At 38.2% G+C, this 19,594-nt stretch overlaps 1 protein-coding gene across 2 annotated transcripts in view; it reads right to left on the bottom strand.

Moving 5' to 3' along the window:
• Window positions 1-964: 964 nt before the first annotated feature.
• TOX (thymocyte selection associated high mobility group box) overlaps window positions 965-19,594 on the bottom strand; it is a 217,906-nt gene continuing 199,276 nt past the window's right edge. For both annotated transcript variants that reach the window (XM_048939917.1, XM_048939918.1), the window contains 3 exons: window positions 13,118-13,504; window positions 4,821-4,972; window positions 965-2,770 (listed from right to left, as the gene is read on the bottom strand). In XM_048939917.1, coding sequence (XP_048795874.1) covers window positions 2,734-2,770; window positions 4,821-4,972; window positions 13,118-13,504 — 576 coding nt within the window. In that variant the 3' untranslated portion in view covers window positions 965-2,733. The remainder of the gene's footprint in view (window positions 2,771-4,820; window positions 4,973-13,117; window positions 13,505-19,594) is intronic.

The following is a 19,594-nucleotide window of genomic DNA, read 5'->3' as shown; positions in this document are numbered from 1 at the left end:
AACAGCAGTTTGCCCTTGACCAGCAACCATTGCTTTTTTCTGAGTTCTGACAGGAAGAACTGACATGTATGCATAAAAGTTGGAGCTTCCCTTTGGAATAAAGTGCCTTTAGTACAACCCAGGCCAAAGCAATCATTTTTATTTGGTGGGGTATTGGAACGGGCTGCCTAGCGAGGTGATGGAGTCACCATCCCTGGAGGTCTTCAAGGAAAAAGTGGGTGTTGCACTGAGTGACATGGTCTAGAGCAGTCACAGGCATGGGTTGGAAGTTGGACTAGATGATCTTAGTCATCTTTCCAACCTTAACAATTCTATGATTTTATACCAGCTTACCTGTCCCATTCCAACAGAGTCCAGGCACAGAACTTCACCCAGGTCCCAGGACCTATACAGTGCTGAGTAAATACATGGCAGGTTAAGTACTTACAGACCAAGAGACACCAACTAGCAAGAGGTTCGTACAGAATAAGTATTTTATTCATGATGTAATTTTTTTTTTTTATTTACATTAAAGTTTTCTTGTATTTTGAACTCTGCTTGGATATTGAAATTAACAACTTTATGTGACTGTGCACCTGCTCTAAAAGAAATGGAGATAACACAGTTCTTTTCTGTAAAAGAAAAAAGAAAACTGCCTGTCAAAATGAAAGCTGATTTTTCTCATTCCCAGTAATTATTTTCTCACTTTCAAATTAATATGAGTGGAAAATGTAGTTTGCTATAATGTAATAAATAGAAGACATTGGGTAATTAGTAGTGCTGGTATATTTCTAAAGTACTAAATAGACAAACAATAAACTGTGAATTTAATCACAAGTTCTTATACAGTTTAAAGACAGGAAAATTAGAGCTCTCAGCTACAGTCATTTGAGTAATCAAATCTGATCTGCATTATTTATTAGTTATTACATGCCAAGTGATTTCAACTGTACATTGCCTGAAATCATTCCAAAGCAAACATACCTTTGTTTCTGTTTTCCTTTTTTTTTTTTTTTTTTTTTTTAAATCAATGGCATTGCATAATTCATATTAATTCTGAGTTGCTTTCTTCATTTCCCGTGGACAACACAAATCAGCAATACTCTCTATTACTTGGACAGGCATCCAGCATCATCCAGAAAATCATTTTCAGATCTCTCCCTGATCAAAAGCATTGACAAGATGCCTTCTTTTGGATTTACTTATTTATTTATCTATCTATTTATTTATTTATTTTAAATCCCTTTCTCTGTGTCTATTTAACTTACTTTTCACTTCAGGATATATTTGTGATACTCTCCTGAAAACACTGTAGGAATTTTTGCCTGCATAATAAAATGGCTGAAGCATACTGGGTAATATTTCTGTTGGTAACGCTTTTATTCCACTTGACTAATTAATCCAAACTGATGAAGTTTGAAGAAGTAGCACTATGCAGCTTTATACAGTTAGTTTTGTTGGATCAAGCCTTACTTTTGGGTGACTTCTTGCTACAACACTTTAAAAAGGGAATTACTTAAAATACCATTGTTTATTTTCTTCCCTTAGCAACCAAAGAAATACAGAAATAAGTATTGGTTACCTTCATTTTCTGCCAGAAAAGCAGGTTTGGCGTTATATATGTCACTGTAAAAACTAAATAAAGTATTCACATCAATTGTGAACGATTTGTGCCAGCAAAAGTTAAAGCATCAAAGAAACCTCTTTAAAATGCTAACAAATTTACTTACAAACACCTATATTTATTATTTCATAAATAGGCGCAACAGGTTCCATAAAAAAAGATTAAATACAGACACAGTATGAAGAAACAATACATAGCCATATGTAAAGATTATAATTTAGCTGTCTCCAATCTGTTTCTGCATCTAATAAAATATCAGGTAAGCATTTGGCAGTTTTATACATAAAAGGACTTAATGACATTTACTAACCAGTACACATAAAGTGATTTTCTTTTTAAAAAAGAAGCGTTTTTAGGCAGTACAAAATAAATGTGTTTGCTCTTTATCAACACTGGTTTCCCTCTCGTTTTTGTGTTTATTTCATGAGACACAGCCAATATTTTAACTAATATCATTTGGGAATATTTTTTTTTTTTTTTTTCTCCAAATAGTTTGAAAATATAGAGCTATTAGTCAGTTGTTTAAAAATGAAGTAAAAATATGAATGTTTGCCAATTTAACCCTTTTTGTGAAATCCATAAACTGGAATGAGCCAGTTTCAATTACAGTTAGCTACAAAAACATTCACATTTTATACTCTAGGAGAGTGTAACATAGATGCTATTTACAAACTTGCTATGACTGCTACATCAAGCCATTTAAAAAGTCTTTAGTAGTTTCATATAAACACCCATTATGAAAAAACAATGGAAAATCCAGGACTTTTATCCGAGACATCTACAGTTGCTAAGGCAGTTACTATCGCAGCACTTCACAGCAAAAACCAACATAAAATCTGAATGGTCCAAGTTTCCTTCGGGGAAGAAGAAACGCAATGTCCGTTACAGAATCTCAGGGTGGGGGTGGAAAGCAGAAAGAAAGAATGAGAAACAAAATGGGGGGAGGGAAAGAAAAAGAAAGAAGCAAGACTATTTTTCCAGAGTGGGTGACCCACAAGCTCAGATAGTCCTAAGTGCTTAGCAACTTGTATTTTGTAATAAAATGCAGAACTGCCTTGACTGCATAAAGCAATCCATGATGAAAAGACTTCCCTGCATTCCTCAGTGGAAAGGAGAGGTGTTTCAGATTTTCAGGTAAGGTAGAGTGCTTTGTCCCTCTGCATGCCCCTGTTCAAAGAGAAAAAGAGCAAATCTGATTTTTAAATTTGTCAAATTTTTAGTCATGTTCTTCCCCAAAAGAACCATAACCCTGCTGTGTCATTAATTCCAAGCACATCACTGGAGGACAGCTGTATTACCATGGTAATAGTAATAAAAACATTTTTTTAAATGGCTCCCAGCCAGCTCATGACCCATCCCTGGAGACACTCAGGGTCAGGCTGGATGGGGCTCTGAGCAACCTGATGTAGCTGTAGGTGTCCCTGTTCACTGCAGTGGAGTTGAATCAGCTGACCTTTAGAGGTTCCTTCCAACTCAAATGACCCTATGATTCTACAGTTCTATGATATTAGTCCTGGAGTAACCAAAATGTGCTATGTTGGCAGCTTCAGGTAAGCGTGGGCAAGGGAGCACCAGATGGTTCTGGTGGAGCTCAACGCAACTAGCTTTTCCTGGCTCTATGGGAGATCTCTCATAAATGTACACTTTCACAGTTCTTGACAGGATTCAGCTTCAGCTGAAACATACCAACTCAGAGCAAAAAGGAACCATAATTGATAATAATAGCCTGTATAAGTCAGAAAAAAATATATCATTAAAAGTAGAAGTATCACTAACAGAACTTGGTTCACAGTGCAGAGATTTTTCTGGGTGAGAGTTCTACTCTTCATCTCCTGCTTGGTTGCCAAAACCCAGACACCAGTTCTGTTCTTCCACACCTCTACGGCTTACTTGGTTTGGATTCCGAGATTACCACAGAGCATACAATGCACTGGCAAAGCCAAGTTAGGCTAAGTCCATGCAGACAGTCCTTACAGACACAAATCTATATAGGGTATATAAAGTCTTCTCAGAGCAAGCTTGTGCTGATAGGAGTTATGCCCGGTGGACACTTAGAGAACACTGCTGGCAATGATCTGACATTGCTTTTTCCAGAAGAGACCAGGAATCACAACTAGAGGTGGTTATGGACCACTTGTATGGCTCCTGCTAAAGTCTGCAGCACAGATCAACAGGTGGTACAGCACACATGTGAGACCATTCTGCTGAACAAGAGGGCAAGCCATGAGGAAAAAGGAAAAAGTATAGGGCAGAGAGAGTGAATCCATTGAGAACAATAGTTAAAATCTGCCCTGGTGTCAACAGTTTTAGTCCAAACATTTTTCGGGTGTGGTAATGAGAAAAAGATTTTTCTTTGGTTTAGTTTGTGTTCCAGAAATACTTTAAAACAATAATGCAAGTGTAATCCTGAGTCTGAGTAAATGTAATGGGTGAAACCAGTCTTTAGTTCTACCTTGTGCTTGGTTGTCTGGGCTGGATTTGACCCTTTGATAGCAGCCAAGAGCTTTTATCTGACTTTGCCTTGGGTGTTCATGCCAAGACCAAGGAGAGTTCAGGCTGGTGAATGGGTTTCCAAGGCATAACATCAGTTATTTAAAACTCAAAAGGTATTTTCTGTTCAGGGTCTTAGAAGATTCCAGGAAGCTCCTGATACAGCAGTATGACTCCATGAAAACTACACAAGAAGAGGTTTTGAAGGGGCTTCTAACCTCCTGAGAGAGGCACAGAGCTCCTACATGTATGATATTTTGTTCCTGGTGAAGTTCATGTGATCTTATTTCCTTTCATGTGACTTCTATCCCTATACATCACCCATTTGTCTCCCTGACATGGGTTTCCATGACCCAAACAAGTTGTTTTCACTGATGGCAATGGAATATTTGGAGAAAAGAGTTTACTATGTTTGCCTCTTGAATAGGAATTTAAATAGGAATTTCTTATGCTTTTTCCCTAAGATCTCAGTTTGGTTTTTCTAATGAATGGGAACTGTCAAAAGCCAAAACTTATGTTCTGCAACAAAGTGACAAAAATCTCTAATAAATGCATGTATTGAGAACTTACTCTCCCACAGTAGTCCAACTGCTGAACAAAAACAGTGTCATCACAGATAAACTTCTGCAATACTGAAGGGGAACAGGCAACAAAGCTATTTTCTAACTGTCAGATACTCATGTCATGAATGCGGCTAGACACAAGGTGGCATTCACTGGCTGCTTACCCGTTACTGCAGTAGTCATTATTCCAGTCCACAGTCTGTGCTGGAGGATTTCTGCACCCTGAACGAACATACTCCATTGCTTGGGTAACAACTTGTGCAGCCGTTGATGTTGGATTGATGATATTCTGATAATCAGGCTGAAGAGTAAATCCCTAGAAGAGAAAGCAAGTGCATTAAATGCATGGAAATCATGCAACAGGTTGTGTGTATTAAACAACAAAAGTAAGGTATGTACTCCAAAATTGTAGAAGGTCTCCTTTCCAGGTGTACTTCAAGTTCTCAGAGTTGAAACAGTGAAAATGTGTAGGTGCTTTCTAAGTTTTAAACTCTTTGGTTTGAGAGATAAATGGCACCAAAACGGTATTAGCTTTTACACTGTCACAGAGTGGAACTAAAAGGGACAGAAGAGAAACAACTCAATCAACAGTGGGGCAAAAGGGTCTGCTTGCACCTTAGAGGATCCATTCAGATTGGCTGTAAAGACACAAACTAGTCGTTAATTCCCAAAATACGCAACAGAATCTTTTTGAAGGACGTAGGCAGCAGGTGGCTGACTGTTTTATTAGACTACACCTATTCACATATTGTTCTCAACCCTCTTTTTCTTCATTCAGTCACAAAGAGACCATCTGCTGCTTCTTTTATTTGTACTTCTCTCTCAACTAAACAGAAATTCAGCCAAAGCTTTTTAACAGTTGTTAGACTACTGTAGTAAAAGTAGCACAGAATAACTTGCTTTTTGAAACCAAGAAGATGAGAAAAAAAGTGGAAGTTACAAAGAGACATTTAACTCACTCCCTAAAATATCTGTCATGTTAAAAGTCATTAATTTTCCTCTTTTGATATATTAGACTATATCATTTTAAATATTCTGTTTTGAAACCAGGAGGGTGATTGAAATTTCAAGACTAGTAAGAACTGCTTTAGTGTACCTGGTTACACATAAATGTACATCATATTCCTGTAAAGTCAGAAGAACTACATTAGATAAAGCATGTGAATGCTGTATAAAAGCAACTGCTGAAAAACATCAAAAATTAACCACCTTCCTGGGGCAGTGGCACACAATTCCCAGGCAAGTAGGTGAGATGTGTAGCTGCTAAATCAGAGACTGAACTTGATCCAGGATACTTAGTTTGAAAATCCACTTCTGTCCAAAGTCCACATATAGGGCAAATAGGATTAAAGCTCATAGCTTTCAGTTTAAAAATACAGTGGTTTAAGTATGGTTTCTTAAGATAGGAATTTTGGGGAGAGCTGTTTTCCGATGCAGGTTAGCTTAGCCACACTACCTTTTATACAAGATGAATGAGTATTCTCATTTGACACCAGCTCACCTCCCTCCTCCAAAATGAGCTTCCTTCAAATATAAAATGTCCCTTCTTTCTTCACATCTTCCCTGCACGTTGCCATCTTCTTACTCTGCTTATCCTGACCACAGATTTTAGCCTAGGCTACAAATTAACCATAGATCCATAGAATATCCCAGCTTGGAGGACTCACAAGGATCATTGAGTCCAACTCCCAGCTCCATTCAGGACCACCCAAACTCAAACCCTATGTCTGAGAGCATTGACCAAACTCCTCTTGAACTCTGGCAGCCTGGGGCTGTGACTGCTGCCCTGGCAACCCTCTTTGACTTTGATCACTACTTTCGTCTGTAGTCTCTTCCATGTGGAGAAGGGACTCACACCTCATGTCTTAAATTATCTAGGTACCTCACTTTATCCTTGATGAGTCACGAAACAGATCATTAGTAGTGCACAAGTTCAGGACTGATTTCAACATCTAGCTGTGGTGTAACTGATACACTGCCTTGCTAATAAGATAAAATAAAATCCACTGCTCACAACTGTAACGCCATCAGGCTGCACATCAGGCTGCATAAACAACCCCATGCCTGCAACTAATCCAAAGGAAACTGTAATTGAGCAGACTTCCCAATGACTTTAATTGGAGTTTTGTGTAATTACAAGGCAGAAAAATTGGTTTTGTATATCACTGTCATAGTTTTTATACAAAACATTGCCCATAAGGCCTTTCTAATTTAGCTGTAAGAGGAAACTAACCACAGAAACATGGTCTGCCCTCAGGCACTTGGGTTTACCTTAGGTAGCAAAGTCCCTGAGCGATCTCTTATCATTCTTCATGAAACAGTCATCTGTATGAGAACAACACTGAATGGGACTAGCAGCTGAGCAGCACTGCAGAGCAGGCCTTGAGGCTCATGCTGCAAGAATGAAGTTCTTCAAGTGAGAACATAGGTTCCATTTCTTCGGGCTTAGGACAAATAATCAGCTTAGATGTGGGAAGACGGCTTTCTGGTTAAAATGCCAGCGCGCCTGTGTGCACTTAGACTGGACTGATATGGACTGATATGGACCCCAGCACCATCCAGCACTGAGCCTGGTGGGGGGGCTACCAGCAACAGAGCTAAGGGAGAAAATGTTGGACCTGAGCTCAGTATGAAAGACCAATCATCTAGGATTACGTTTAAAATGTAAACAATAATTACTTAAGGTTTTTCATCAGCAGAAAAAGCTCTGAAACAGTGCATTTGTACAAGACGGGGAGCCAGCCTTGTACCAGGATCGTAGTAAATATTTGTATATGATTTATGTAAGCCCTTAACAAACAGTGATGAAATAAAAAGTGCTCAGAAAACGAGTGCTTCGAGGTCTAATTAAACAATGCTGAATGTTTTTGCATTGTAATGCTCAAGAGAAAATCACCAACTGTTTTGCAACATGCCTAGAATTTTAAATTTCATTTTCTTGTTCCAGATTGAAATAAAAATAGGGAACTTGATAAAGATTAATTCGATGTCAGGAGGGACATTTGCTCTTTAATTAGATTTCTGTAGCCCTAGCAGTTTCACTGTGCCACTGTAGCAAGTACTAAAAAGCCTGCAGCAGAACTAAACAGTGATCCTCATCTCCACACTTTACTGGGAACTAATTTCATTTCCTGCCTGTCTGGAGAGGTATTTTCAACAGGCATCAATGTTTTTGTCTTCACAACTGATTTATTCATCAATCTCAATGTGATATTTTAAACCTTTAAATTACATCCAAATCCTAAAGCATCTGTTTATTACACAAGGAAATTGAAAATCTGTCTGTGTGATATCATACAAAGATTTTTCCTTAAGGTTATAAAGGAAGTTGACAGATATTAATGATTTTTTTTTCTCTTGACCTCATTCGAAGACAAAGTATAACAAAAAAAGAGGAAGAAATCTGGACAAATACAGCAGGTTCCTGAGTTTACTGTATACAATATATACCAGAAAAAATGAGACTATTATTTTTGGCAGGCTATGCAATCACCTTGCTGTATACATTTATTTTCTAAAGGAAAAGAAACACCCTGAACTAGATTGAAATGAGTTATTATTTATAAAAATAAAAAATAAAATAAAATGTGACATACATTAATCTTCTGCCTCTTTCTTATGCAGACACTTGCAACCATGGTTACTAGACATTAAGAATACAGTTTTGCCTGCTCTACCCATGAACCAAAGTGGGACAGAGACTGTAATGGGACTCGCCATACCACACTGCACGGGCGAAAGATTTTACATAAGGAAGGAAAGCTTCCAGTAGGGCAACTAAAAAGTGTTCCTTATGGACAGGCTTTGTGGGATGGAGCAAATCCTTGGTTTTGTTCTTCTCCACACAGAACAGCACAGTACATCTGGATGGAGAGTGGGGTATGCTCAGAATGACATCTCAAAGAAAACAGGATGCAGCTTCAGATGCTGCTTTAGTCTGAAACTTGGAGAAATCATGATTTGAATGACAACAGGTGAAGATTCATGTTACTTAATCCAAAGTAAGCAACAAGTAAACATCTTGTCAAATCTATGAAACAGACTGGAGAGAAAGAACTCCGTATCAGTTAAAAAATACACTTATTAGGTACTCGTATGAGCATTTAATGCAAAAATATATCCCTGTGTTCTAATATATTAGGATTCTTTCAATGTGTCAAAAGAGTATGAAGGAAAAGCTGTTGCACAATGGATTTGCCTTTAGCAAAGAAGAACTTTTACACAGCTCCTTGTAATAATATTTAATAAAAATAGAGCGTGTTTTAGAATTAGAAGTTAAATATGCTCAATATCAGGATCTAATTTCAATCTGAGTATGAGAATAGGACTAAAAGGTCAACTTTTACATTGTAAAGGTTCAGCACTGCAAATGAGTACCCCAAAAGTCTGCAGTAGTCTCCATGTGATTTAATTATTTCATTAGCTGGTTTGGAATGGAATGGAATGGAATGAATAGAGAAAAAGAGCTACAGAAATTATTTAGATAAAATATAGGACTACTTAAAAGAAATAGAAAAAAACTGCTAAGCTTATGAACAACAAATTAATACATAAAGTTTACTTTCTCTTGTGCATTTTAGAAGAATTTGGATTCATTGCATCAGCTTCATGCTCTACAGAATTAACTGATTTTAGAATAACAGAAACTGTGCAGCGACCGAACTTCTGCAGTTTTTGTGGAACCCTTGAGGAAGCCCTTCAGCTGGCAGCCTCTCCTGATTTGGCAGCTGCACACGTGCAGATGAGGGCTGATGGAAGGGGTGAGAATGTGCTGTTCCCTGCAGAGCTGATGGAGATCAGCTCCTTGTCCTCCCAGCAGTGTGGGCAGAGCTCACTCCCCAGGCCAGCACTTCTTGTCGGTCCTTCCTCAAAGCAGCACACAGAAGAAGAGTTTGTGGATTGCATTGTTTTGGAGAGCTGTGTCCCTGCCTGCCAGGACTGCACTCTGCATCTGTATGCGATTTGCCTTGGAGCTGGCAGTTCTGCACACATGCTACAAACAGGTCTTCGATAAGAAACTATTCTTCTTCTCCTGGAGAAAACAAGTACCCAAACCTCCTGCAGCCACCAAGAGAAAGCAGAGATCTGTAGAAGCACAGAATCATAGAATATCCCAGTTTGGAAGGAACTCATAAGGATCATCCAACCTCTGGCTCCACACAGGACCATCCAAATATCAGACCATATTTCTGCCACTGCCATTGACCCTTACTCTAGTAAGCCACTAACTATTTCAAAGATGGAGGTTAGAAAAATATATATATATATATCCTATCGTGGGAATTATGGCTGCTGCCTCTAAGATTCCTAAAGCACAACTGTTGTTCTGCAAAGGTGTGTCTGTGAACACTTCCAGGAGAAAACTACTAGCAAGCTGTTGACATTTCACCTCTCTCCTGCCTATTAAGCTTCACGCTGTATTATGACGTGAGAAAATTTACCCCGCTGCTTCTTCAGGTATATTCATCTGTTTGCCAAAGGTGGTGGTGTTTCTGAAAGGAAAAATATCTCCTGTTGCAAGTTGTGCTGCAGGGAGTGGGATGCTAATTAGTTTCTTGTTGCTCACATAAATTGGATGGCTGCTGGAGCCTTTGGAAAAGGCTTGGGGTAACCACACCTTTGTCTTACGAGGAGCTGCTGAGGGAACTGAGATTGTTCAGTCCAGAGAAGAAGAGGCTCAGAAGAGATCTTACTGTTCGACTACCTGATAGGAGATTGTGGTGAGATGGAGGTCAGTCTCTTCTCCCAGGTAATAGGGATAGGGAATGAGGAAGTTGTGCCAGGGGAGGTTCAGGTTGGATAAGGTTCAGGTTGGATAGTAGGAAGAATTTTTTCTCAAAGAGCGGTAATGCATTGGAACATGCTGCCCAGGCAGATGGTGGAGTCAGTGTTCCTGGAGGTGTTTAAAGAAGGGGTATATGTAGTACTTGGGGACATGGGTTAGTGGGCAATGTTGGTGGTAGATAGACAGCTGGACTAGATGATCTTAGAGGTCTTTTCCAACCTTGAAATGACTTTATGATTCTGTGATTCTTCACCATGGAGGATACCAAGCAGCTGAAGGAAGAGGAACTGAAAGAACATTGAATTACATACAACTATCACTTCCACTTTGTCAGACTATTCTCCCATTCTTCTTTGTTGTCATTTTAAGAAATAGAGGGGCCTAAGTTGTGTTACTGGGACAACAGCCTCACACTGGGTCTTCCCCTATCCTTGCCACGGACTGGCCATGCAGAGTAAGGCTACGCCTGCTTTTTGTCCTTATTGCTGCTGACCCTGTGCTGCTGTCATTGTGCTGGGGCTAATTTGGAGAGCTTTCTTGTCTTTTCCATTATCTTTTGCATTGTTTACATGCTCTGTGATCAGCAGAGTGTTTGCTCAATTTCAAGCAAAGTGGAGATGTAAAGTTGTTGGCATTTGAGTCCAAAGGAGGCCATTGCATTCAACTTATAATTTCTTTAGTACTCTAATGCAGTACAAATTCATGGGTACAATGTTTTTTACCATTTCTTGACTAGAAAAAGTCAAACCTGAGTAACTAGAAAGGGTATCATCATTGCAAGATGAGGGAAATTATAATGATGGTAGTACACCTCATGCTTTAAAATTTAACATAGCTTTTTCTCTGTCTTTGCCAGTATCATTCTTTAAAGGAACTGGATTCTATATTTAAACTCAATTTATCAACAGTGTAAACTGTTTTGTGCCCCTCCCAAAATAAAAGAACATGAGACACATAGTACAAATATTCTAAAGTGAAATTACATAGATTTTCCAGAACTCAGAAGTGTAGTACCGTGAAACAGAAGCAGGGCCATAAGATATATAAACTGACTTATAAACTGCAGATGTTTCATAGTGCTTAAGATAAATGTAATTAAGATTGCCAGTGTGACATTTCAGCAGGTAATAAGCACCTTTCACCTTGAGTGAAGCTCAAAAATATCTCACTGTGGATTCTTTGTTATAAGGATCAGACTTTCTGACTAAGCATTATCAGTCAGCCAAAATATTAGCTAAGCTTTCATGAATTTAACAGTGGGAAGCAGGAACACAGAGGTACAGTATTTCTCACTTCACTGTACTTGCACTTAGTAAAGCAAAACGTAGCATAGAGTAGGTCTACAGATTTACTTCTATACACCCGTTTTCTACAACTATTATCTTGCGTTCTCTCTCAAGATAGACGTAACTCAGTTGCAAACAGCACATTTCACAGATGAGTGAAAGTCCTCTCAAACAACTGACATACACACCATATGCTATAAGCATGCAACTTGGTAAAGCACAACATCAGAAGATTCATATTATCTTACCTTTTTTGTTGTATAAAATGATTTGGAATAACTCCAAAGTCTTTGAATTCATATAATTATGATGATGTATGCTGTGTGTGTACATAACCCTTAAGAGTATCTAATAACTGCATTACATCTTTCACTAGTCATTACTGTACTATTCATACAATAATGAAGGACAGATTTTTAATTATGTACAATAAATTGTGCCTACTGGCAATTCTGGAGAAGACACAGAATCATAGAATGGCTTAGGTTGAAGGGGACCAGAAAGATCATCTAGTTCCAACCCTTTACCACAGACAGGGCTACCACCCATCAGCTCAGGCTGCCCAGCCAGCCAACTTGGCCTTGAATGCCTTCAGGGATGGGGAATCTACAATCAGTCTGGGCAGCCTGTGTGTGTGCCTTACCACCCTCTCTGAGTAAATAATTTCTTCCTAACATCTAATCTAAATCTCTCCTCTTTTAGTTTAAAGCCATTCCTCTTGTCCTCTCTATCAGACCATGTAAAAAGTTGGTCTCTCTCCTGTCTGTAAGCTCCCTTCCAGTACTGGAAAGCCACAATGAGATCTCTCCAGAGTCTTCTCTTATCCAGGCTGAATAAGTCCAACTCCTGCAGCCTGTCTTCATAGGATGGATGCTCCAGCCCTCTGATTACCTTTGTGGCCCTTCTGCAGACTCCACATTGGTCCTGTTCTGGAGGCCTCAGTCTCTTACTCATGCATATTTAATTTAACATGTATAACACAACCTGTGCTGCTTCAAAGTCCAACTGTTACACATCACATTCAGCGAAAGATACTAGTACATACTACAATAATGTGTGCACATTTTCTAGATATACCTGCCCTTTATTTGCAAGTTGTTTTCCATAATTCTTAACATTTCACTTTTATTTCTATATAATTTTAGATTTGCAGATGGATTGACACTCCTATTTAGAGGATGTCACCTGAATTTGGTCAGGGAGACACAAACACGATGAATGTCATTGCTAGCACAAGCAGTTCAATGGATGCTTCCCATCACCTTGGTAAACTCATTCATTTCCTCTCATCTTTGAAAGACCAAACCCTCAGACTGCAAAACCACAGTTCTTGAACTCTGTAGAAATACAGCTTCCCAGTTCCCCAGACAGCTAAAAAATAAGAACTTACTTGCTGCATTGTTGGTGAATGTAAAGCAGACTGGACCTGCATCGGTAGCTGGTTTCCAATGGACTGCTGCATTGAAATTGGCTGGTGTTGCTGGATGTTGAGATGCTGGTGCAGAGGAGGGCTGATCTGAAGTGGTGGTGGTGGGGACACAGCCATGTTTGCTATGGAAACAGTCACTGGCATTTGGTTGTTGGGCTTGGGTGCTATGTTCCTGGGGATATTGGCATGCATAGCAGTGATGTGAGGATTCATTCCTGGTTGTTGGTGGTAGTGGGAGCTGAGATACAGTGCTGAGTGAGTCTGGGCAGACCCATGAAACACTGACTGCTTTGAATTCATCATCTGAGGCTGTGGGGAGGCTTTGACATCAACAGGCTCACTGTAGCTCTGGTGGGAAAAATGAAAAACAGACAATATTGAGAAGCCACAAAATGCTGCTGTTCACCTACTTACAGACTCGACTGTCCAGATGGATCTTTGCACACCTCTCTCAATATTTTTTAGAGTAGATTGAAGAAAAGGAGTATCTGCCAACATCAGTGTTCTGTAAATGTAGGATAGGGAGAACTTCAGTTTTTAAAGAATCTCACCGTAGGGAAACACTTACCTGGACAGTCAAAATATCCCTGCCCTGGAGTTTGGTTATCATGCTAGACCAACAATGATTACCATTACCTGAAACATTTTCCTTCAGCACCACGAAAAGGGAGGTTAGCCCCCTTGCTTCCTGATCTAGTCTGACATTTTACTTTTTCAAAACTTGGAACTGGCATCACTGACCTAATGAATTACACAACAAAGAAAACCAAGCCTGTCACATTTATTCACATGACATTCATTACTATTGTTCTCAGATTTGCTGGCCTAGTTGAAAACAGACTCAAGAGGGTGGGTACTGGCAAAAGTCTGCGGTGATCTTTGACATATGATTTCCCTGTGCAGTGCCTCATTCTCCTATCTGCAGGGGTAAGAATTTCAGTGTCCTTTAACATAGGCATTGACAACTGCTAATGCTGGTTTATCAGTGGACATCTCACACTGTGAAGGGGCTCATGCAGTTGTTCTTCTGCACTGACTAAATGTACTAATTGCTTTTATTGTGAAGTATTCTGTGCTGAAATGCTATCTAGACCTGTATGAAGTATTTTTCATAAGTCATGCATGCAGAAAAAAAAAAGGAAAATTCTGAATAACATTACTTTTTAGCAAAACTTCCTCCATAAACTGGGTTCATAAACTTCTTCAAATCCAGTTTTAACTTATGTCTATATAAATGTTAGACTTCATTAGACAGAGGAAAACTATCTTACCACAGTTTGAAGAATATTGCATAGAAGAACAGAAAATGCACAGTTTCAAAATTTTTATGGTCTATTCTGATTTTTTAAGGCTGGTAGTAATAAAAATTTTCCATTAATGGGTATGCATTTTATGAATACTCTTATTTTTAATATACACGTATTGTTATATCTGATTTGCTCCCAATTTGTTGTTTTCCATACCCTAATTTTCTTATGTCTTCTCAGTGCTAACTCTGTGTGCTCAAATAAATGATGAGAAAATTTAAGAATTAACTCCCATGTACTTATGGTGGGAATCATAATTTGCAGTTAAGCAAATTGGGATTGATAGCCAATGGAAGGTGAAACATGCTGGAAAAAAAATGGCAGAAATGTCCCTTTGGAAAAAGGAGTTACTTTGTCAAAACAAGGGCTGAAAGATGCATATATGCCCTTATTTGGTGACCTCCATGTCATGTTTGCTCAGTTTACAAGTCAGAGTAAGTTTCATGTTACTCTCAGCATTCTAGGGTCAGTACAGTCAAAAAAACCCTATTTGTATTCTGAAGGATGTAGCACCAGCAACAATCCATCTACACGCATGTTACTGAACCTGGTTCGTTACATGCGATGATAAAGATGAAGATAACTTCATTTTTCCTATGTAAAACTGCAGTTCCATTAGCAAAAGACACTTATTTTCTCCAGCAATCTAAGGAAAATTAAATGTATACTCTAAAACAAATGCAAATCTTTGCCTCTGCCTGGCTCTGCTCACATGTTAGTGTACACATCTGTGGTATGTATTATATGAATTTTCACAGTATTGTGATGCAGACGTAAAAAAAAACACAGATAGTAAAGGATAAAACTTGAAAATTGGTACAAAATCTACCTTTTTTTTTTTGTTTTTTATCCTAAAATACTAATCTAACATTCATGATGATATGAAAAGCACTTTTTCCCCTTCTCTTCCCACTTAAATTTGTAAGATGATCTCGTAAGTGTGGGAACTGAACCTGTCAGGTTTGCCAAAATTTCAGCTTCCAAAAGTTAGCTAACCAGAGGTGCGGTCTGGACCCTCCCCTTCGTTGTGCTGGGTTCTTCACATATTACAGGAGATGTGTGTCTGTGGTTTTTCTTGAGAAAATTGTTTTACTGAGTGCATCACTCCCTCATGAAAACACTCTGCCTTTCTATAGTGTAGCTGGAGAACTCTGCCTGCTCAGAGCACGGGCAACTTCTCCTACAGTTCCTAAGGTCAGCTTGGTTAAATAGTTCCTCCTGGCGAGGAGGTATCACAAAGCCTTAGCAGCACTCTTTGTGACACACTGATATATACTGTATGTACCTACGTTTCACTTGTGACTACAACTGCCATACACCTCTTTAACAAAGACACAGTGAACCAATTTAATTACTGGGCAATACCGAGTTCACACATAAGTGATGAATACATGACCCATACTGATAAAATTACAGAGGAACTGGATACTTAGTAGTGCATAATAGTTGAAATCCTGAATTACGTTAAGAGGAATTGTACAGTCTCAGGACAGAGATGAGTAATACTTGCTTTACCTCTGAGAAGAGTATCTGCAAAGTGATCAGAGGGGCAGTTCCAGTTGTGTCAAGCTGTCAGTTAGATTTCTGTGTATTTCACTATCTTCTGATCCAGAGGGAAGCACAACACTTTAGTTTCAGACCAAGTATTTTGCTGTTACTCAAGTCGCTTTAAATCATATGTGATCTGATGCCAAATTGTCTAATGTTAGTCTAAAGCACATCAATATTATCAGTAACTGGGAATCTTGATAAATGAACCCATTATAGCTATTTTTCAGCATAGTGCACTTTCAGCTTTTTCTAAGGCTGGGTCAGAAACCCCAGGTTTTGTAAGTCCAGCTGAAGCTGATGGTATAAGCGCTGTCAAAAATTTTGATTTGTTTTGCTTTACCATCAAATATATCAAGAGGAATTTATGATGCATAAGCTACACTACTATTTCAGGCACAATTACTGCTTTCATGCATAGGCATTGCATCTGTCCAATACAGCATCATACAGTCTTAGACAAGGGCAGCACTTTTATTACAGGCAAAGATAGGAAGTAAGAAAGAGGGAATGTAATAAGCCAGTATGGGTTTTATGGACTCCAAATACACTTCAAATAGTCATGCTCCCTAACTTTGCAGGCTGGTATTCAGTCCATTTGATCTTGCCTTATCCAAGAGGAAGAGCTGGGAAATCATTTTTAAAAGCTTTCTTTGGGCAATCTGCTTAAAGACAACACAGACAATTTGCTTATTTAATTAGGTTGCTAGATACACTTATTTATAGATACATGTAGTTACTAATCAATACACACAGGCCATCAAATAAGGAAGTCTAATATTTCCTACTTCTGACAATGGCTTCTACCGGACACAATGAAAAACTCTTTTATCACTACCATCAGAATTGTTTTTTGTAGACCCACCACTAGAGGGTGACAGAATATTATATTTAGTTAATAGTAGGAAGAGGTACACATACATTAATAACTATATTCCAACTCCACAGACTAAATTCTCTTGACAGTTCTTTACACTTTTTGAGTGGCTTCTACATGTTCTACATGTTCTTGAGTCCATTTCACAGCTTTGCTCTAAATCTTTCAAGTTCTTTATATGCTATCTGTAGGGTTTCTTATGGTTCTGCTTCTCCATCTAACATCATTTAATGTTGTTGTCTAAATTTTAAAAAATTAAAAAATCAGAAGATGAAGGCAAGGTAGGTAGACCAAGGCTATGGAACACTATAGAAAAGGTATGACTGATTTGTAGGCACTACACATAAATTTCTTTTTTACACTACGTTACACTACAATCTATTGTTTTACTGAAATCCAAAGAAAAAGATGGAAGAACATTTTGAAAGCTCATCAGACAGGGAATTGAAGTGAAGAGAAACAGGAAAAGGAAGGAAACAAAAGAAACACTGCATGTATCATGGTAATTAATTTAATTAGATTAATTAAAAATACTGGCAAACAATTTATGGAATGCCTTTGCGAGTGATCTTCAGCCTGTAAAATAATTCTACTTGCATAATACTTTCAAAGAAGTGTGAGAAGATACAGATGAATTATATTAGTCACAGAAAGTCCTGAGTGTTGACTATATTACAAAAAGTGCAAAGTTCTATCCCAAAGTTTTGACCAAAATTACACCCTTCCTTCCAATTCTAGGGCAAAACAAACTTTTCCATCCATTTTCTACTCCCCTATTGTGTGTCAAAATTCCATGATTGTATCTACCAAATGTAAGAGTTGAATTTGGTTAAGGGGTTAAATATTGCTCATTCAGTTGTGCTGTTCTCTCCTAAAGAGAGCTATGATGAGACTCATGGTCCTTCTAATCACAGACTGAAGTTACTTCCTTAAAAGCAAAACTACACTGAGTGTCTCACCCCCAAATTTCCAGCCCATTCCTGCAACTGAGAAATAACCTTTGACACAGGCATCATGTTCAGTCTGAGGTATCACAGAAACAACAACAGCCTAGTGATACTAGCCTGGAAACTCCATAGTTTCCTTTTGGACATTATTTTACTTCCATTTTGAAAAGTCTATGGTTGTACTTTAAATCATCAGCTGCATTTCTGGGTAGCAAAACAGTAGTTGAGACTTACAGATGGTCTTTGATTCTGTAATTTGTGGCTACCTTTTGGCTACCACTGGCTCTTCTATTCCCACTTTTGTTGGCAACCTTCACGTGATTGAAAGTAAAGTTAGGACATATTTTAAGACAGCAATATTTTAAGTGTCTTTTCCTTAGAGCACTTAAATAATGAAAAATCTATTAAATTTAATGGAATACGGATCAGAGCCCAACATGGTTACCATAGTATTAGTGTTTGGATCCTCATTTCATCTTCTATGAAAGCCATGAAGTACCTGGCTAACTGAGGCTGAGATTAATACCCAGTTGATGAGTACTGCTTCCTAACGACATTAATTCAGAAGTACATCTAGAAATTATGAGTGGCTACACATATGTTATTTTGCCATTTCAATATGTTAATGCAGTCATTGATAGGAAAGTTGCTAGGAAATAGAGCCATATATAAGTACACATATATATATGAACATCATAAGTTTAGGTACACATATTCAGCATTCTTACTTTACTCTAACAAGTAATACCATAAAATATGGGAGTTAAAGAAACACTTTTGCAATAATTTCCTTCCAATAAGCACTACTAACCTGATATTGTTGAGTTACACAATCAAGAAGTCAGTACTGTCACAAATAAACAACCCTGAAAAATGTTATTTTTTTTCTTATTCAACTGGTTTCACAGAAACAGCTAAAGAATCAAATTATCAGAGCTGGAGCAATATGATTTCAGCAGTTTGCATACAAAACATAAAAAAACTTCTTTATTAACATCAGCAATTAAGCTCCCTTCTATATTAAAATATGCATAAGATTGCAGAGCTGGTGCACACTCAGTAAACATTCCTGATACTACAAATGTATAAGGTGTCCTTTAAACATATGCTGAAAGACCTCTTCAAGGGCAAAGACATAAGCCTTATGGTCAATATGACTAGTATAAATTTTCTATCAATGTTAGTAAGTAGCTTTGTCGGCAAACATAACTTATTTCAACCTCAGAAGATTTTTTTACATAGTCAAAATGGTGTAACACGGTTTTATTTTAAATGAGAAACAGGTGCTCTGGGTTTGGCATCTCCTCTACACAGGCAATGAACATGTACCATACGAGTGTTGCAAATGTTGGAAAAGATTTAACTTGATTCAGGTTTTAAATGAATACATGTTATGAACCAATGTTGCTGACATACTATCCCTGTACATCAGAGTGCCATGAGCACATCTACTGACTGGTGTCCATTCTTAAGCCATGGAGAAAAATTCAACAATTTTTGGACTCTGTGACCAGAATGAAGGTTACCATTCAGGTAACAGCAGTGGTTATGACAGCTGTTACCAGCAAGGTCCAGTCTGTGTAAGCTGTGATCACTTAGGCAGGCCTGACTCAGCTTTAAATGAGTTATCTTCTGTACTATGACACTAAAGGGGTAGATGGAAGGAAATTGGCTGAATATTTATGCAGCTCCTACAAAGCTTACCTAAGCTTAACTTTGCATCTGTTGTCTTTGCTGTCTCTTTGGTAGAAGGAACATC

The sequence above is a fragment of the Lagopus muta genome, chromosome 3 (genome assembly GCF_023343835.1).
Source record: "Lagopus muta isolate bLagMut1 chromosome 3, bLagMut1 primary, whole genome shotgun sequence".
NCBI classification, from domain to species: Eukaryota; Metazoa; Chordata; class Aves; order Galliformes; family Phasianidae; genus Lagopus; species Lagopus muta.
This window is presented reverse-complemented; position numbering and strand designations above follow the sequence as displayed.